This window comes from Mobula hypostoma, chromosome 8 (genome assembly GCF_963921235.1).
Source record: "Mobula hypostoma chromosome 8, sMobHyp1.1, whole genome shotgun sequence".
Taxonomy (NCBI): domain Eukaryota; kingdom Metazoa; phylum Chordata; class Chondrichthyes; order Myliobatiformes; family Myliobatidae; genus Mobula; species Mobula hypostoma.
In genome coordinates, this window is record NC_086104.1 from 20,035,691 (window position 1) to 20,057,395 (window position 21,705).

Sequence of the window (21,705 nt, forward strand, 5' to 3'; positions counted from 1 at the left end):
CTTACTTATTATTATTATTTCTTTCTTTAGTATTTGCACAGTTTGTTGTCTTCTGGACACTGGATGAACATCCAAGTTGGTACGGTTTTTCATTGATTCTATCATGGTTATTATTCTATGAATTTATTGAGTACACCCGCAAACAACCAATCTCAGGGTTGTCTATGGTGACATATATGTAGCCTGATAATAAATTTACTCTGAACTTTGAGATTTTGCACTACCTCCACATCCGTACTGCAATCCATAGCCATTTGACAGAAACCTACAATGAAAACATTTCCAGACGTGTTTGTACACTGACAATAATGCTTGCATAAAGGTATGTATGCAACCAAACTGTGACTGGTGTTAAATTTATCCAACCACCATAATCCATCACCTTTGACCTCTCTTTTTACAAAATAGTAACCGAGAATGTGGCAAAGAGCACAAAATGCTGGAGGAGCTCAACAGGTCAGACAGCATCTATGGAAATGAATAAACAGTTGACATTCAGGGCCGAGACCCTTCATCAGGACCTGTGTGATGCTCTGGTGTGTTCAGGAGTAGTTTCTTCGCCTCGACCATCACATTTCTGAATGGACATTGAACCCATGAACACTACCTGACTACTTTTTTTTTCTTATTGCACTAATTACATATATATATATTTTTAATTATTATTTATTCATTTACTTACTTACTTACAGGTTTAACTATTATGTATTGAAAACGTATTGCTACTGCATAATGACAAATTTCACGACATATGCCAGTGATATTAAGCCGGATTCTGATACTGATTTCCAGCACCTGTAGAATCTCTGGTGCTTATGAGAATGTGGTACCTTTGTTAACCCATCTCTGAGGTCCTGTGTTCCTAATTCTCTGTGCTCTTTCACTTCTGAAAGTCTTTCTTCTTTACTTCCTTAATTCTTCCGCTTGTTTCTTTCTCCATTGTATCACAACCACATCTCTGGTTTTCTCTTTCCTTCACAATGAGAGAGGCTGGTGTTACACTGAAAAGTGGAGTAAAAAGCTTCTGGTGATGCAATCTGCATTTGTGACAGGGTCTGCAGGGGAATTAACAATCTCTAGTACTGCATCCACAACAAGGTGAAGCTGTACCAGAGCTGCGGTTTGTCCAAATTCTTGTATGGCCCAGAATGCTGGCACATAACAGAAAGCCACCTTGCCAAACTGTTGTCATTCCACACCACGAGCTTCTGGATGATCATCCGTATTTTCTGGCCAAGAAAGATCTCCAACCACGCTCTACCTCTTCAGTGTCATCAAGAGGACATGGCCACAATCATCATGAGGAAATGTTGGGGATGTATTGGGCATAAGATGAGAAGAGAGGCCAACTCCTTCATCATTGGACCCCTGAAGGGTAGAGGAAAGGTGGGAGACCACAGACAGCTTGGTGTTGGATAGTAGAGGCAGAAATGAGGACCCTGAACCACATGTGGGGCACCATGGAGAAGACAGCCAAGTTGACTGTAGACTGTGGAATGGCAATTCCTCCAAGAGGACTACAGCCTTGTTGTGGTTTGGAGGCATGCATGACTCAATGACCTGGAGATCTATGTTGGCTGGAGTCAGTTTTATGGTTTAGCTCTTGCTAGGATCGCCCACGCCAAACAGGTCAAAGGGTAGAAACCAGACTCAGAGTGGTCCACTGGTTCTCCAGGTTTGGGGGTTCAGCTCAAAGCTAACAACCCAAACTGGTAAAACAAAATTGTTATGAAAACAGCAATGGAGAATCCTTCTACCGGTATTCCTAAGTCTCCACCAGGACCTGCATGACTGACTGTAGTGAAAACCGAGAGGAAGCTACTGACATGATGAAGGAAGCCCTGAACACCACCAGAGATGGAGGACCTTCATTGCTGCCCTAAACGCTAGTGGCATAATACGCAGTAAGTAAGGAATGGCGATTGTCATTTAATTCAGATAAATATGAGGTGCTGCATTTTGAAAACGCAAATGGGTGGAGGGCCCTGTAGAGTGTTGTAGAACAGACAGATTTAGGAATGCCAGAGCATGGTTCCCAGTGGCATAAGGTGGTGAAAAAGGCCTTCATCAGTCAGGATGTTCAGATGTTATACTGCAATTGTACAAGATATTGGTGAGGCCACATTTGTAATATTGTGTTCAGTTTGGGTTAACCTGCTATAGGAAAGAGGCCATTTGGCTGGAAGGAACGCAGAGGATATTTATGGGGATGTTGCCAGGACTCGAGGAACTGAGTTATGCAGAAAGGGTTTGACTGGGTTGGGACTTTATTTTCTGGACCAAAAAAAAGAGGTGATCATATAGAGACATACACAAAATGAGGGGCGGAGATAGACATATATATGGATATGAAAGGCTTGGGGGAATATGAGCTGAACATGGGCAAATGGGACTAGCTTAGATAGGAATCTCGTTAAGCATGAACCAAATGGGCTGAAGGGCCTGCTTCTGTGCTGTATGACTCTATGACTGGGGATAAATTTCTTGGCAATGGTCATCGGTGGATTTCTTCCTATTCTGCACCCTAATCAAATTTGCTCACCCATTCTCTTGGTTCCTTCCCATCTGCTGTGCCTCTGCCGACCTCTGGCCACCCCCACACTGCAGTTACACCCCCATGCTAAACTCAGCCTTTCCAACTCTCCTCTCTCGGCTCTTGGTGGGGTGCAACCAAGGGGCAGAAATGCCCTCATCCTTTTGCTTGCTTTCCTCTTAAAATATTGTTCCTACTTTCCTCAAAGAGTCTTAAATGTTTTCAAAATGCAACTGTACTTCAGAAACAAAATGGCAAAACTGCACTGGTGTGCCCACACTGCATCAATTTCTCTGTATATCACCTCGCCTGTGACATCATCCCACCCTGCATAGTTTACACCCCACACTAGACCTGTGGTCACACTGATCTTTTGCACCTCCGTAGTTCCAAAGTTCTCTAACATGGGCACTTAGAAACACACACGTAACAGATGTGAACTACAAACCCCATTTCCAGAAAAGTTGGGATATTTTCCCAAATGCAATGAAAACAAAAATCTGTGATATATTAATTCACGTGAACCTTTATTTAACTGACAAAAGTACAAGGAAAAGATTTTCAATAGTTTTACTGACCAACTTAATTGTATTTTGTAAACATACACAAATTTAGAATTTGATGGCTGCAACACACTCAACAGAAGTTGGGACAGAGGCATGTTTACCATTGTGTTACATCACCTTTCCTTTTAATAACACTTTTTAATCGTTTTGGAACTGAGGATACTAATTGTAGCAGATTTGCAATTGGAAATTTTGTCCATTCTTGCTTGATATAAGACTTCAACTGCTCAACAGACCGTAGTCTCCGTTGTCTGATTCTCCTCTTCATGGTGCGCCATACATTTTCAATAGGAGATGGATCTGGACTGGCAGCAGGCCAGTCAAGCACACGCACTCTGTGTCTACAAAGCCACGCTGTTGTAGCCCGTGCAGAGTGTGGTCTGGCATTGTCCTGCTGAAATAAGCATGGACGTCCCGGGAAGAGACGTCACCTTGATGGCAACATATGTCTCTCTAAAATCCTAATATACGCCTCAGAGTCAATGGTACCTTCACATACATGCAACTCACCCATGCCGTGGGCACTGATGCACCCCCATACCATCACAGATGCTGGCTTTTGCACCTTTCGCTGATAACAATCTGGATGGTTGTTTTCATCTTTGGCACGGAGAACTCGACACCCGTTTTTTCCGAAAAGTAGCTGAAATGTGGACTCATCTGACCACAGCACACAGTTCCACAGTCTTTCGGTCCATCTGAGATGAGCTCGGGCCCAGAGAACTCACCGGCGTTTCTGCATAGAGTTGATGTACGGCTTCCTCCTTGCATAATACAGTTTCAACTTGCATTTATGGATGCAGCGACGGACTGTGTTGAGTGACAATGGTTTTCCGAAGTAATCCCGAGCCCAGGTGCCCAGGTGGCTATAATTGTCACAGCAGCATGACGGTTTCTTAGGCAGTGCCGCCTGAGGGCTCGAAGATCACACGCATTCAACAGTGGTTTCCGACCTTGCCTTTTATGCACTGAGATGTCTCTGAATTCTCCAAATCTTTTCACAATATTATGTACTGTAGATGTTGAAAGACCTAAATTCTCTGCAATCTTGCGTTGAGAGATGTTCATTTCGAACTAACAATTCTCTCACGAATTTTGGCACAAAGGTGTGAGCCACAACCCATCCTTGCTTGCAAAGACTGAGCCTTTGACGGACGCTACCTTTATATCCAGTCATGATACCTCACCTGCTACCAATTAGCCTGCTTAATGTGGAGTCCTCCAAACCGGTGTTACTTGAATATTCTGTGCACTTTTCAATCTTATTTTAACTCTGTCCCAACTTTTGTTGAGTGTGTTGCAGCCATCAAATTCTAAATTTGTGTAGGTTTACAAATTACAATTAAGTTGGTCAGAAAATCTTTTCTTTGTACTTTTGTCAGTTAAATAAAGGTTTGCGTGACTTAACATATCACAGATTTTTGTTTTTATTGCATTTTGGAAAATATCCCAACATTTCTGGAAATGGGGTTTGTAATTGAAAGTATCAATATTGATCAAAACAAAATTGTTAAAAAGATTGGCTAATTTGCTAAGTGTTTTAATCCAGATCACCCATAGAGCTGGGCTAGATTTGTAAGCTGCGGTTGGTATCGAGCTGAGGGACTGGGTACAGAGCGTCTCCATTGTGGAACACCTCTATACTCAATACCATACCCTGTGACACGACCCTTTCTAGTTCGCTCATCATTCAAATCGATCCAATGACAATGCACTAGCCTCTGACCTCCACTCTGCCCTGTCCCACCTGGAAGATGGAATTTTATATGCCGGATTATTGTTAATATACTTCAGCTTGGCATTTAACACCATCATAACGCCAGAAACCGGTGAGGAAACTGTCCCCGCTGGGTCTCAACACCTCCCTCTGTAACTGGATCCTGGACTTCTTAACAGAAAGGCCACAGTCAGCCCATGTGGGCAGCATGTCTCTCGTCCCATTACACTGAGCACTGGTGCTCCCCAAGGCTGTGTACTCAGCCCGCTGCTGTTCACAGGATCCAGCTCAAACCATGTCAACAAGTTTGCGGATAGTCATACTTTATTGATCCCGGGGGAAATTGGATAGTCATACTTTATTGATCCCGGGGGAAATTGGTTTTCCTTATAGTTGCACCATAAATAATTAAATAGCAATAAAACCATAAATAATTAAATAGTAATATGTAAATTATGCCAGGAAATAAGTCCAGGACCAGCCTATTGGCTCAGGGTGTCTGACCCTCCAAGGGAGAAGTCGTAAAGTTTGATGGCCACAGGCAGGAATGACTTCCTATGACGCTCTGTGTTGCATCTCGGTGGAATGAGTCTCTGACTGAATGTACTCCTGTGCCCAACCAGTACATTATGTAGTGGATGGGAGACATTGTCCAAGATGGTATGCGACTTAGACAGCACCCTCTTTTCAGACACCACTGTCTGAGCACCGTCATAACACAACAGAGGTTGGCTTTATCAACAACGATGATGAGTTGGAATAGAGAGAGGAAGTGGAGCAGATGGTGAACTGATGTGAGAACAACCTATGTTCATCTGAACCTGGAGAAGACCAAAGAAATCAGGAAAGTGCAGATGAACCACCCCCCCTCTGCAAATACATGGCTCCTTCATAGAGAGAGTTCAGTGCACCAAGTTCCTAGGAGTTCACGTCACTGATGACATCACTTGGTCCCTTAATATCACCTCCCTGAACAGAAGGCACAGCAACACCTCCACTTCCGAAGAAGATTGAGGCAAGCAAGGCTCCCCAGCCCCCCACATCTGAAACTGAATTTTACAGGAGCACCTTTGAGAGCATCCTGACAAGCGGCACTTCCATCTGGTACGGGAGCAGCCGAGTATCAGACCGGAAGAATCAGACAGGACTGTGAGAATGACTGAGAGGATCATAGGGGTCTCCTTACCCTCCATCAGGGACAATTATCAGGAGTGCTGCATACGCAGGGCCCTTAGTATTATTAAGGATCCCACCCATCCATCCAGCATCCTCTTTGACATTCAACCATCAGGCAGAAGACTCCGATGCATAAAAACAAGAACGGTCAGGATGGAAACAGTTTCTTCCCTCAGGCCAGTAGGCTTCTCAACTCCCTGCAGCATTGTTTTCGAAGTGTCACTGGTTAATCTGTTCTGTGCTTGACGATACTTCGTCTAAACACTTTACTTGACAGGGCGCAGGACGAAGTTTGGTTCCACTTCGCTGATTAAGGCTTTCGTTGTTCGCCCATTGAAGCGACGAGGACGATTGAAGCATCGAAGCGAGTACGGAAGGAGTGCTCCAGCTGCCTGTCTTTCCATCGCTCTGGTACATTGCCAGAGAGGGGAGAGCCTGCTGCTATGCCCGGAGAGTGTTTCCCAGGTTTTTTTCTGCATTTTGGATATGGACTTGCGACTATAAAATCTTTTTTTCAGTCTTATAGCTTTTATATTCTGGGTTTTTCCACCCGATCTTCTCCTTTTGTTTGTGCGCAGAAGGGGATTTAGGGGTTCATGTTCCTGATCTGTTTTGTTCAGTTGTTTGTGCAGTAGGAGGAATTTGGGGGCCACGTGCCTGATCCATTTTGTTTGTTTTTTGTTCGGGAGGAGGGATCTGGGGGTTGATGTGCCTAATCCGTTTTGCTTGTTTTTTTTGTGGGGAGGTGGTATTTAGGGGATGATGATCGTGCTGCCTTTCTTTTCTTTCTTGGTTTCATGGCTACCCAGAGAACTCCAGAATTGCTGAGTTATATACTTTGATAATAAAATGAACCTTTCAACCTTACTTTGTTTATTCATGTATAATTCATCTGTAAATTTTACCCTTACTTTCCTAAGTTATTGGGTGTTTTATATATATGTTATGTATACTACAATGCTTTACACCGTGATCCCAAGAAACGTTGTCTTGTTTGACAGGTATACATGTGTAAGGGGTTTCTTTTTTTTATGTCACTGCGTAGTCTAACTTAAATGGCTTCTTTGTTATGTTATAATAGAAAGGGCTTCTTTGTTATGTTAACTGCTGAGAAAGTCCTTCCCGCCAACAGTTTGTTTAAATCACGTTACTGATAAGAAGATGTTATGAACCAATTGCGATAGTTGTTATGTTTTTGGTGCATCTGTAAGATATTGTATGCGCGGGGTTTTGGGGCAGGAGGCGGGAGAGAGAGACAGAGGGTGGACCAGGTGCTGTGAGTCCGCTAACAGGGTTGGACCCCAAGCGGGGCGTTCGGCAAGGAGAGGAAACGGAGACGGACTCATGTGGAGCGTCTGGTCGACCACCATTGTTGGTCCCAGGCAGCCGGTCGAGGTGGTCCGAGGGGTCACAGGGTGAAGAAGAAGGGTCCTGAGCTCCAACTGTTTGTGCACGAAGAGATTGAACTTTGATAAGTGTGGCGCCTTTTATTTTCCTTTTATATTTTATTCTCTATTAATTATATAGTTCCAGTAGTATCTATAAACTGTAAATCATTTAATCGTGTATGGTGTATTGTCTGTTATTTGGGCGGGGTGGGGTACATCACACAGCATTCACACAAACTAATTACCCAGTTTGGCGGGTCCGAGGGCTATTTCCCTAGACAACAGAGAGCCGAGCGACCCTGAAGCTGTCCAGGGGGGCTACACGTGTATACGGTTAAATGGTGATAAACTTGACTTGACAGGACAGTAGCACAGCTAGCTGAGTTGCTGCCCCTCAACTCCAGTAAACCACATTCAATCCTGTCTTCAGATGCAGTCTATGTGGAATTCATGCACTAGAGGTGTTGGATACTGAGAATCTAAAAAGATTGATGGGAATATGCTAAGAATAAGTTACAGGGAATTTGAAGCAGTAGGGGATAAATGGCTTATTCCTGCTCCTACTTAATTGTTTTTGTGTGAAAATCATTGGTGGAATGGGATTGCTCTGTATGCTGACGAAGCTGGAACCAAATGTCCATTTCTGTCTACTTCAGCATATTCCTACTTTTGTCCTACATTACCACAGGCAGGAAAATCAAAAGTACACTGATGCATATACTGCAGGAACAGAACCGTCCTCTAATTTATATCTCATTGATGCAGCTGCTTCGATATTTTCCTATGTAACTATAGCCCATTATCTCCTTTCTCTCAGCTTACTCCTGTTGCCTCTAGTCAATGTCACTCTGATCTCTCTATTTCTCTTTTTCTTCCTCATTTTAATGTATGCTTCAAGATTATTAAAGATGAAAGTATTATATAAAATAGTTAAATTAAATTAGTGCAAAAATAGAAATAATAAAGTAGTTATGTAGTGTTCGTGGTTCACTGTCCATTCAGAAATTGCATTGCAGAGTGGAAGAAGCTGTTCTTGAATCGATGAATGACCTAAAAACAAAATCCTATCACTCCACATTCGCCATGATGCAGAACTCTTCTTCTGCCGTCTCTGTCTGCGAGCCTATTTCTTCGGCAAGGACTCTTCCACCCCCACCGATGACCCCTTCTCCCGTCTTCAACCCTCCTCTTCTTTATGGACACCCTGCTCTGGATCTCTTTATTGCTAACTGCCGACGGGACATCAACCGTCTCGACTTCACCGCATCTTGTTCCCATTCCAACCTCACTCCTTCCGAACGCTCTGCTCTCCACTCCCTCCGCACTAATCCTAACCTTACTATTAAACCCGCCGATAAGGGGGGTGCTGTTGTAGTCTAGCGTACTGACCTCTACCTTGCCGAGGCACAGCGACAACTCACGGATACCTCCCCTTATTTAGCCCTCGATCGTGACCCCACTAAGGAGCACCAGGCCATTGTCTCCCACACCATCACCGACTTTATCCGCTCAGGGGATCTCCCATCCACTGCTACCAACCTTATAGTTCCCACACCTCGCACTTCCCATTTCTAACTCCTACCTAAGATCCACAAACCTGCCAGTCCTGGCAAACCTATTGTCTCAGCTTGCTCCTGCCCCACCGAACTCATTTCTGCATACCTCGACACGGTTTTATCCCCCCTTGTTCAATCCCTTCCTACCTATGTTCGAGACACTTCTCACGCTCTTAAACTTTTCGATGATTTTAAGTTCCCTGGCCCCCACCGCTTTATTTTCACCATGGATGTCCAGTCCCTATATACTTCCATCCCCCATCAGGAAGGTCTCAAAGCTCTACGCTTCTTTTTGGATTCCAGACCTAATCAGTTCCCCTCTACCACCACTCTGCTCCGTCTAGCGGAATTAGTCCTTACTCTTAATAATTTCTCCTTTGGCTCCTCCCACTTCCTCCAAACTAAAGGTGTAGCTATGGGCACCCGTATGGGTCCTAGCTATGCCTGCCTTTTTGTTGGCTTTGTGGAACAATCTATGTTCCGTGCCTATTCTGGTATCTGCCCCCCACTTTTCCTTTGCTACATCGACGACTGCATTGGCGCTGCTTCCTGCACGCATGCTGAGCTCATTGACTTTATTAACTTTGCCTCCAACTTTCACCCTGCCCTCAAGTTTACCTGGTCCATTTCCGACACCTCCCTCCCCTTTCTAGATCTTTCTGTCTCTATCTCTGGAGACAGCTTATCCACTGATGTCTACTATAAGCCTACTGACTCTCACAGCTATCTGGACTATTCCTCTTCTCACCCTGTCTCTTGCAAAAATGCCATCCCCTTCTCGCAATTCCTCCGTCTCCGCCGCATCTGCTCTCAGGATGAGGGAGATGTCCTCCTTTTTTTAAAAGGGGCTTCCCTTCCTCCACCATCAACTCTGCTCTCAAACGCATCTCCCCCATTTCACGCACATCTGCTCTCACTCCATCCTCCCGCCACCACACTAGGAATAGGGTTCCCCTGGTCCTCACCTACCACCCCACCAGCCTCCGGGTCCAACATATTATTCTCCGTAACTTCTGCCACCTCCAATGGGATCCCACCACTAAACACATCTTTTCCTCCCCCACCCTGCTTTCCGCAGGGATCGCTCCCTACGCGACTCCCTTGTCCATTCGTCCCCCCCATCCCTCCCTACTGATCTCCCTGCTGGTACTTATCCTTGTAAGCAGAACAAGTGCTACACATGCCCTTACACTTCCTCCCTTACCACCATTCAGGGCCCCAGACAGTCCTTCCAGGTGAGGCGACACTTCACCTGTGAGTCGGCTGGGGTGATATACTGCGTCCGGTGCTCCCGATGTGGCCTTCTATATATTGGCGAGACCCGATGCAGACTGAGAGACCGTTTTGCTGAACACCTACACTCTGTCCGCCAGAGAAAGCAGGATCTCCCAGTGGCCACACATTTTAATTCCACATCCCATTCCCATTCTGACATGTCTATCCACGGCCTCCTCTACTGTAAAGATGAAGCCACACTCAGGGTGGAGGAACAACACCTTATATTCCGTCTGGGTAGCCTCCAACCTGATGGCATGAACATTGACTTCTCTAACTTCCGCTAATGCCCCACCTCCCCCTTGTACCCCATCCATTATTTATTTTTATACACACATTCTTTCTCTCACTCTCCTTTTTCTCCCTTTGTCCCTCTGACTATACCCCTTGCCCATCCTCTGCGTTCCCCCCCCCTTGTCTTTCTCACTGGGCCTCCTGTCCCATGATCCTCTCATATCCCCTTTGCCAATCACCTGTCCAGCTCTTGGCTCCATCCCTCCCCCTCCTGTCTTCTCCTATCATTTTGGATCTCCCCCTCCCCATCCCACTTTCAAATCTCTTACTAACTCTTCCTTCAGTTAGTCCTGACGAAGGGTCTCGGCCTGAAACGTCGACTGTACCTCTTCCTAGAGATGCTGTCTGGCCTGCTGCGTTCACCAGCAACTTTGATGTATGTTACTCCACATTACTGAATGTTACCATCCTGGGAATTTAAGGCCACTGCAAATCAAATTCAGGGTTATAATTCAGAAGAACCAAGGCCAAAGGTCAATGAGAAAAGGTTTCATGTAAAAGCATTAACAAAGCATCAAGACTGATTTAAAATATACTATTTTAAAATGTGATTTTTTTCTTAAGTTGGACAACTGAAATTGAAAAAAAAACAAAGAATTTTGACCAATTTACAGAAGTCTGCTAGATATACTGCACAAACACAATAAGATAATTCCATTGCAGAAGCAGTTTCCACAAAATGCCTCCAAGTCCAAAATTAATTATCCAGAAAACAAACAGTGGCAAGCTAAACACAAGATATTTAAAACTTAGCTTCATTTAATGTAAATGCACTGTTTTAAAAACAATTTAATTCTTAAACAACCAGACTTACAAGGCTTCTTGGGGCATTTCAGGCATTTGTGGAATCCCCATGAGGTACCCACAGTTCCGCAGCAATCTTCCTGCTTTGAAAGGCCTGGTAGAGGTTTCCCGCACTATAAACAGGCAAGAATATTAAAATCAGTCTTAGTTCTGCACTGTCATGGAAGGAAAACGTTCGGGATTGGTGGATGTTAGAGTCATTCACCTATAGATTTCTGAAGGCAACAGAACAGTTAAATAAAGATTTATGAGACAAGATACAGAAAACAAGAACAGGGATTGTCTCCCTTCAGTCATGCATGCTGGGACTGCATAAAATGCTAGTTAGGCTGCAGCGAGAGTACGTGTACAGATCAGGTGATGCCACCACAGGAAAACTGAGGTGAGGTAAGAAAGGTTGCAGATTAGAGTAACAAGGCTGTTGCCAGGGCTGGCAATTATAGATATGATGATCGACCATCTTGGAACAAAAGGTACTGATGGAAGATTTAATTAAGACCATAAGATAAAGGAGCCAGAAGTGGGCCATTTGGCCCATTGAGTCTGCTCCACCATTCAGTCATGAGTTGATCTACATCATCCAGTCATCCCCACTCCCCTGCTTTCACCCCATGCCCCTTGATGCCCTGGCTAATCAATAACCTATCTATCTCTGCCTTAAATGCACCCAGTGATTTGGCCTCCACAGCCGCTCATGGCAACAAATTCCACAGATTTACCTTCTTCTTCAGCTGTCCATCAATTTTCGATGTTGATTGAGACCTGGGCAAGGTTGTATGGAAGACAGGCAGTTGCCCATGCTGCAAGTCTCCCCTCTCCACGCCACCGATGTTGTCCAAGAGAAGGGCACTAGGACCCATACAGCTTGGCACCGGTGTCGTCGCAAAACAATGTGTGGTTAAGTGCCTTGTTCAAGGACACAACACGCTGCCTCAGCTGAGGCTCAAACTAGCGACCTTCAGATCACTAGACCGACGCCTTAACCACTTGGCCATGCACCACACACAGATTTACTCTGACGGAAGTAATTTCTCCACATCTCAGTTCTAAAAGGACGTCCTTCAATCCTGAAGTCGTGCCCTGTTGCCCTAGAATCCCCTACCATGGGAAATAACTTTGCCGTATCAAATCTGTCCAGCCCTTTTAACATTTGGAATGTTTCTATGGTGAATAGAATTTTAATAAAACCTCAACACTGTGAACAGAGAGAAACTATACCTCAGCAGCAAGGGAAATAGATAGTGGACACAAATTTATGTTTATCAGTGGTATATAGTCATGAATAGCTAAGGAAAAATAATTTTACTCAGCGAGTGATAAAGCATTCATTTACTAACTGAAGTAACATGAAGGGAACACAAATGGGGGGGGGGTATCTGTCACTCTCCAACTGCCCCCATTAATCCACAGATAAGATGACATCTACAGCTATCTCCACAACAACCTTAGACTCACACAATCACAGTTATTTCCTTTTCCTTATCCAGGCCTCCCTAACCTTCTTGGCAACAACTTGTCTCTCTAGTCCTGACTGCAGATTTTCAGCTTTGACCTGCATTTTTATCGTTGCATTTCTTTCCACCTGACCTGCTGAGTGCTTCTTGCATTTTCTACCTAACTCCCTCCAGAAAGCATGGGGCAGATCAGCAGCTGTGGAAGGAACTCAATCAACATAGTCGCCAATGTTAAAGGAAGAGAAAATGAACGGTGCTGGCCTACTGGAATAAGCTACGCAGTCTCTGCACAAGAGCCAAATGCTGGCAGTGAAATTGTGCAAACGAAGCAGGGACAAATTTGGCATCTGGCCTGACAATTATAAAAAGGTGCATAGTGCACACACAAAGAAAAGAACTGCACTGGAATGCCAAATCCATTGGAGACCTAGGCAATCATACAATACCAAAGATCACTTAATTCACCTACAGTTTATGCAAACACAAGGGTGCTAGCACATTCATAATTGAAACCAATTTACATTTCTGATGAACAGGACTAAGTTTAAGGTTAGTTAAGCTCTGTGGTATGCCAGGAGTTGTAAAAGCTGTGTTATATAACTGTCCATTGTTCACTCTATATCTGCTTTCATCCAAGCATTCCCTGGGTGACAGCCAAGACATTTCCCCACATGAGGAAAACTATTATAGTAGGATATTGTTACATACATCTTTCTGACTGGTACTGCTCTGTTCAGTACACTGTTGACGATAGGACTGCGGGGCTCTGGGAAAATGGCTGAATGAAGACAAGTGTGAGGTGTTGCACTTAGCACACCTGCGAAAGACTTGAACCGTGAACGGTCTGCAGTAGAACAAAGGGATTTGTGATTACAGATACATAATTCCTTGTAAGTGGCATCGCAGGCAGATAGGCTGTAAAGGGAGCTTTTGGCACATTGGCCTTCATAAATCAGGATACTGAGTACAGGAGTTGGGATGATATGCTGAAGTTGTACAGGACATTGGAGAGACCTAATTTGGAGTACTGTGTACAGCTCTGGTCACTCACCTACAGGAAAGATGTCAATAAAATTTAAAGGGCGTAGAAAAAAGTTACAATGACTTTGCAGGACTTGGAGAACCTGAGCTACAGGGAAAGGTTGAACAGTTTAGAACTTTATTCCCTGGAGGGCAAGAGAATGAAGGGAGATCCTATACAGGTGAACAAAACTATGAGGGGTTCCAAATAGAGTGAATGCTTGCAGGCTTTTAACCCCTCAGGTTGGGTAAGACTAGAGCTAGAGGTCATAGGATTAGGGTGAAGTGTGAAATTTTTTTTTTAAGGGGAATTTATGGGAGAATTTCTTCACTCAGATGGTGGTGCAAACTACCAACAGAAGTGGTAGATGAGGGTTCAATTGTAACATTTAGGAGAAGTTTGGATAGGTACGTGGATGAGGGAGATAAGAACGGTTGCGGCCGGGGTGCAGGGAGATAGGACAAGGCAGAAGATCAGGTTGGAACTGACTAGATGGCCCCAGTAGTCTGTTTCTGGGCTGCAGTTCTCTATGACTCTACAACTCATCTAAAAGAAGTGGGAGTTGCAAGATCTGACATGGGGAACATGGAAGAAAAAATATCCAATTGAATTTGATGAAAGAAAACCCCAATGGGAAAACATTTAATAATATTAAGAGTAGACTATTCAGGCCTTCATGCCTGCTTTGTAATCCAATAAGATCTGGTTCCTTTAGGAACCATCAATTCAAATAATATCCAAAAATCTATTAGTATCTGCCTTAAATATACTCAACAATTGAGACTCCACAGCCTTCCTGAGTAGGGAATTCCGAACATTCAATAGCCATTGGGTAAAGAAATTTCTTCTCATCTCTACCCTTAATATCCAATCTCTTACACTGGGGTGCAGACCTCAGCTTCCAAACACACCTGCCTTCCAGGGTGTGCATCAGTCCTGCATTTATCCTGCCAATCCCATTAAAAGATGAGTACATTTAATGTTGATCTACTTAAATCCACCAACAAAGACACTGTGTAACAGTGTCAGCCTGTGGAGAAGATACCCACAGCTTCAAAGTTTTCCTGTGAGTCTGACTCGCCAATGTAGTGGAACTGAATATAAACATAGAGGTACCAGGCACCGAAGTCCAGTAACGAAAAATCTAAGCTCTGCTCTGAAGTTAAAAGCAAACTATTTTCAAATTGTTTCTCAATCTTACTAATGTGAATTCCATTATCCATGAAATTATCAGGCCCAAATTTCAAAGTCTATTTATATACATACAAGTACTTTGAAATTTGTCTCCTGACAGGCATCCACAAAACAAAGAAACTCAATAGAAGCCATTAAAAAAAGAAGACAGTCAAGCATCCAACGTGCTGGAAAAAGCAACAAACTGTGCAAACTATAAACTTAAGCAAATAACTTTCAGAACCGAAGTTCACGAAAGTGAGTCCACAGCCACAAATTGAGTCACAGCCAGCCCAGAAGCCTGTTGCAGACCACAGCCTCAGTTCAGTGCAGAGACAAGCAAACCAAGTAGAGTTGTCATGGTTTTAAACACATCAATATGATGGAAACACCCAACAGGTCAAAGAAACAACTGAAGTATCCTCAACAACCCAAGAGGTAAATTGGAATTAGTTTATTATCGTCACAGATACCAAGGTACAGTGAAAAACTTGTCTTGCATACTGTTAATATAGATCAATTCATCACAACAGTGCACTGAGGTAGTACAAGGGAAAATAATAACAGAGTGCAGAATAAAGTGCTACAGTTGCAGAGAAAGTGCAGTGAAGGCCGGCAATAAGGTGCAAGGTCATAACAAGTTTAATTGTGAGGTGAAGATTCCACCTCATCTTACCGGGGACCATTCAATTGTCTTATAATAGTGGGATAGAAGTTGTCCTGGTCCTTGGATCATGCTTTCAGGCTTTTGAATCTTCTGCCCGATGGAGGGAGGTTGTAAAGAGAGAATAGGTGGGGCCTTTGATTATGTTATAGCTCCTTCCCCAGGCAGCAAGAAGTGTAGACAAAGTAGATGTGGAGGGGTGAAAGTACTAGTATCCTAATAGGTGGATGTTCAGTATAGAAATACTGGCTTTAAAGGACAAGTGGGTTTGTGCTACAGACATTTAAGGTGGAAGGAACAGAATTAACTTCCATTGAAGAGTAATAGGGTCTGGACATAACATATGAAAAGACAGCAAGAATTCTCATCAGATGCTGAAATGGATTGGGTGAACACCAGCTGAGCTGATCTCCACAAAGATACTCACTATCTCACTCCCTCTATCAAACGATCTATCTAGATACACCATGAAACAGGCCCTTCCAGCCCTTTGAGCCTCACCGGCCAGCAACCACCTCTCCCCCCCCCCCCCATTTATCCTAGCCTAATCAAGGGGCAATTTTAAATGAGTATTTAACCTACCAACTGGTACAGCTTTGGACTGTGGGAGGAAATCGGAGCACCCGGAGGAAACCCACGCGGTCACAGGGAGAATGTACAAACTCCTTACAGTCATCTGTGGGAATTGAACCTCAGTCACTGGTACTGTAAACCATTGTGCTAACCACGATACATCCATGTTGCCCCATAATTTTGATTAGTATAGGACTATTGTGTCACAAGCACCAATAATTTCACCTAGGGAGTGGTTCTTCTGGAATTAATGTGTCTGTACCACAGCTTAAAACGAATCTTTCCGCAAACCATTCATTTCAATATTAAATCATGACAATCAAAAACCTGAAGATTAAACTACAGGTACTTTCAGGTAAGTTCCAAATAAGAGTGAAGGTTGAGAATGTGGAGTTTATGATGATTTGTCTGCAAATTTTAGAACTGGTTTATTTATACTGTTTTTATTGAAAAAATTATTGAATCAGTAATTCAGTCCACACATATTGTTGTCACTGGGCAACAAAAATGCACAGCACAAGATTTTTGTGCACACTGGTCATTACAAATTAGAGGGAACATTGGAGGGAGGGGGTCCTGAAATTGGAATATTTGTGTCATGCTGATTAGCTCTCTAGTAGGGAAACAAAGAACCTGTCCATCTGCAAGGTCTGCAATTGATCAACGACATCTTAATAGTTAAAAAGAGAATTAGCCGTGAGGTCTGACCTGTGCACCTGCAGTTTCCTGGAAGCAACGTCCCAGCTTTGATTGAATTCTAGGATAGTGGTAGGTGCGAACTTGCTGGTGGTGGTTATAGACGGAATTCGGCACATGGGATACTGGAGGACTTTGGATGTGGTAAGAGATCTGTTGATGGCTCGACTTGGCACCCTTCACCTTCTGCTGTGGCGATGAGCTGTCTACTCTGGAAACCTGATGGATCTGCACTGTTGCTTCAGGTGGATGTTTGACATGGATGTTCACGATGTTGGGTGGGAACTTCACTGTGCATGAAAGAAGATCAAAACACAATGCTGATGAATAAGCAACATATAAATCTTCTTACAAAATTCAATGCTACCAGGATCAAACTTATTTGCAAGATATTATACAAATTATATGTGTAAACTTACAAATATAATAATAGTGCTACACATGAGTAAAACAACATTGCAACATTCACCAGAGCATTACACCATCACACAGTATAACAGCAGCTTAAGTAATATAGATATCCACAGTGGTGAAACTCTGGATTTCATTGCCAAAGCGCCTGTGGAGGCCAAGTCTTTGGGAATATTTAAGGTAGAGGTTGATTTACACATATATCACAAATAGCAGAGGCCTCTGCAGAATGTCACTAGTCACAGACCTCCAACCAAGATTATCTCTCATCGATCATTAACCCCTATTGGCAAGCCAATTCTGAATCAAAACAGCCAACTCACTGTGCATTGCATGCATAATCTTCTGGATGAGCCTCTTAAGAGGGACCTTGTCAAACATCTTACTAAAATATATATTTTGAACACCGGCGTGCCTCAAAGCTGTGTGCTGAGCCCTCTTCTGTACTTCCTTTTCACCTATGACTGTGTTCCTGTACATGGTTCCAACTCCATAATCAAGTTCACAGACGACACCATGGTGGTTGGCCTGATCAGAGGGAATGACGAGACGGCCTGCAGGGACGAGGTCCAGCACCTGGCCGCGTGGTGTGCCGACAACAACCTAGCCTTTAACACCTGGAAGACCAAGGAGATCATTGTGGACTTCAGGCATGCTAGAAGCCACACTCACATCCCCATCTACATCAACGGAACTATAGTGGAGCGTGTATCAAGCGTCAAATTCCTTGGTGTCCACATTTCCGAGGATCTCACCTAGTCCCTGAACTCTTCCATCCTGATCAAAAAGGCGCATCAGTGTCTTTACTTCCTGCGGAGCATCAAGAAAGCTCATTTCTGTCCTAGGATACGACGGACTTTTACTGCTGTACCATTGAGAGCATACTGACCAACTGCATCTCAGTGTGGTATGGCAATTGTCCCATATCAGACCACAAAGCACTCCAGCGTGTGGTGAAAACTGCCAAGCGGATTATCGGCACCCGATTGCCCCCCATTGAGAACATCTACCATAAACACTGCCTGGGCAGGGCAAAAAACATTATCAAGGATGCATCTCACCCTAACCATGAACTTTTTACTCTCCTCTCATCCGGTAGGTGCTACAGGAGCCTCTGCTCCCACACCAGCAGGCACAGGAACAGCTTCTTCTCTGAGGCTGTGACCCTGCTGAACCTCACTTCACAGCACTAAGCAGTATTGCACCCATCTTGTACTGTCTCAGTACTTTTATATTTGTGTGCTGTAGCACTTACTTTTTATCCACAGTTATTATGTAAGTAACAATATTCTTTGCATTTCTGGTCAGATGCTAAACTGCATTGCATTGGCTTTGTATCTGTACTTGGCACAATGACAATAAAGTTGAATCTAATCTAATCTAATATATAATATGAACAGCCTCTCCCTTCATTAATGACCTTCATTACAACCTTAAAAAAGTTAAGATAGCAAGTCATGACTTAACCCAGAAAAAGTCTGTATTTCCGGTAATTGCTCCCCTCCTCTCCTTCAACATTCCCCATTCCTGTTTCCCTCTCTCACCATATCTCCTTACCTGCCCGTCATCCCTCTCTGGTGCTCCTCCCTTTCCTTTTTTCCATGATCTTCTACCCTCTCCAATCAGATTCCACCTTCTCCAGCCCTTTGTCTCTTTCATCAATCAACCTCCCAGCTCTTTACTTCAGCCCCTCCCACTCTCCCAGTTTCACTTTTCACCTTGTACTTCTTCCCCTGCTCCCCCCACACTCTGACTTCTCATCTTTATCTTTTCCCCCTGTCCTGTTGAAGGGTCTCAGCTTGAAATGTTGACTGTTTACTCTTTTCCATAGATGCTGCCTGACCTGCTGAGCTCCTCCAGCATTTTGCTTGTGTTGCTTGGGTTTCCAGCATCTGCAGATTTTCTCCTGTTTGTCAAAGTCTTACTGTCCAGTTTTCCCTCTGTTTCCTCCTTTCATTCTCACTTTCCCAATCTGTTCTTCCCTTTTCCCCCTGCCTTTCCTATCCTCTCGCTCTCTTTTTTCACCATCTCCTCACCCCACACTTCCAACTCCCCCTTCCTCTCTGCTTCCATCAGCTACCTCTCCACTAGTAATTGGATTGGGGTGGGAAGACAATCATTTTCTCTTTTTTATATATAAATGGACTGCATGGTGATAGATCTCATAGATGCGCAAGTTGGAGTTGCATCCTCGGGCAGATGAATGAAGCACCCGCAATAAACATAACTTGGGGGAAAGAAAATGGGAAGAGGAGACTGGTGATTCTGAGGGAAGGACTCCAATTGGTGAGGTGGTGTGGGGAAAGCAACTTGTGGGACTTAGTTTGGGGAAAGAAACGGACACTAATAACGATGGAGGTCTGATACGTTTAATCTCTCTGAAATAAGTCCAGCAGATTAGAGGTGTTTTCATTTATTTTAGCTGGATCATAACAGCAATTATCAGATTACATGGGACGTAGGCCACATAAACATGACATTTGGACCACTTCTCCATGTCAGCATTTACTGCTCATTTATCTCAGTGTAACGTGCTGTAAGGATTCACTGCTTATGAAATGGCTTCTCTGTAATGTTCACTGCTGAGGTAATGGTTTCTCTGTAGCAGCAATGTCTGGGTTATGGCTGGAGATAACAGGACTTTGGTTATGCATGTCAGCCAATCAGGATTTTGTTGCTCTGTCTTGTGAATCTGGAAGGAGATTTTTCGCGGGCTTTTGCCGGGGAGAGATGAGGAGAGAAGACGGGAATGGAGAGATTTGGGAGTAAGAGACTTAACAGTGAGCTCCAACTTTGCACAACTGACTGTTTAATAAGATTGGGCCCCTTTTTCCATTTTTTTTTTTCGTTTCTTTACTAACCATATAGTCAAAGTAAGAATTATGAAGCTTAATTGTTTAATCGCATTTGTGTACTGCTTGTTATTTTGGGGTATTGATTTGTAACAGGGGACACATCGCGCAGCATCCACCCAAACAAGATTTCTTAAGTTTGGCCAGGCCGGGGGCTATCACCCCCTATATTAAGTCGCTAGCCCAGGCGAGAGGTACATCAGTTTGATTTGGAATAGATTATATTGATTAATTTACTTACTGAAATACAGCACAGAATTGGGCCTTCCAGCCCTTCAAGCTGACCCACCCAGCAATCCCCCGATTTAACCCTAGCCTGATCAGGAAATAATTTACAATGACCAACTAACCAACCAAGCCATACATCTTTGGACCGCGTGAGGAAGTGCCCACGGTCCTTAGACAGCAGTAGGAACTGAACCTGGGTTGCTGGTGCTGTGAAGTCTTGTGGCAACCACTCAGCTACAAGGAGCTTCCTTCCACCCTCAATGTTGTGACTTGGTTATTGGAGCAATGATCAAATCTGAAGGATTTGAACAAGCTCCACTGAACTAAACTATACCAAATGTTCTGCTCTTGTGGTGGTGTAAGAACACACTGAAAGCAGAAACAAGCTATTTAGCCCCTCAAGGTTGCTCCGCCACTCAATGAAATCATGATGGTTCTGACTGTTAGCATCAATTCCACTTGTCAGTCTGTTCCTTATGATCCCTGGTTCTCTTGTAGTATGCAGAAACTCCCTGGATCAATAACAGTTCAATTAGTTTCATTGCCTGAAGACTGGGAAAAAAAAAGCCAGTTGTGTAGTTAAAAGAAAAATGACCCTTACTTTGTATACCAGACTTTCCTCCAACTGACAGGGGCAGCGTGTGGGTGGAGTGGACTACCGCAGAAGACGGAGACTTGTCTGCTTGCTGCTGAGGATGCTGGCCGTTTGAAGACTGTACAGGGATGTGGCAGAGCTTGCCGGTAAAATTGGGAGAGCACAGGCATTTGTTCCGGGAAGTACACTGTCCTCCATTCATACATGGCAGGTGACAGACAACTGGAAAAAAAAGATAAATCCAAAAGTGAGAAACATCAGACAATGATGCAGCAATGTAACGCTGAACAATAACACAGGAAAGTTGTGAGCTCCATTCCAATGTAACTCTAGCAATAATGTTGCAAAATAATTCCAAATAATAATGCAGCAACATTACTCTAACAATAATGTTGAAAAACATCGCCAAACAATAATGTAGTGATGTAAATCCATGCAATAACACTGTAGTGTCACCCAAAGTACAGTGTAACAATGTTACACAAACAGTAACATAACCAGAATAATAGCAAAGTAATGTATCCCTAAATACTAATGCAGTAATGTGAACCCAAACGATAAGGCTGTAACAATGCAACCATAAACACAACACAATGTTACTTTATCATTTTATACTTAATTGTCGCCAAACAATTGGTACTAGAACGTACAATCATCACAGCGATATTTGGTTCTGCGCTTCACACTCCCTGGATTACAAATATTAAATATTAAAGATATTAAAAATAG

At 43.7% G+C, this 21,705-nt stretch overlaps 1 protein-coding gene across 6 annotated transcripts in view; it reads right to left on the bottom strand.

The window, feature by feature from the left end:
- ltbp1 (latent transforming growth factor beta binding protein 1) overlaps positions 1-21,705 on the bottom strand; it is a 463,174-nt gene that overhangs the window by 266,854 nt on the left and 174,615 nt on the right. For all 6 annotated transcript variants that reach the window (XM_063055533.1, XM_063055535.1, XM_063055537.1 and 3 more), the window contains 3 exons: positions 20,983-21,198; positions 16,903-17,180; positions 11,320-11,422 (listed from right to left, as the gene is read on the bottom strand). In XM_063055533.1, the coding sequence (XP_062911603.1) occupies positions 11,320-11,422; positions 16,903-17,180; positions 20,983-21,198 (597 nt within the window). The remainder of the gene's footprint in view (positions 1-11,319; positions 11,423-16,902; positions 17,181-20,982; positions 21,199-21,705) is intronic.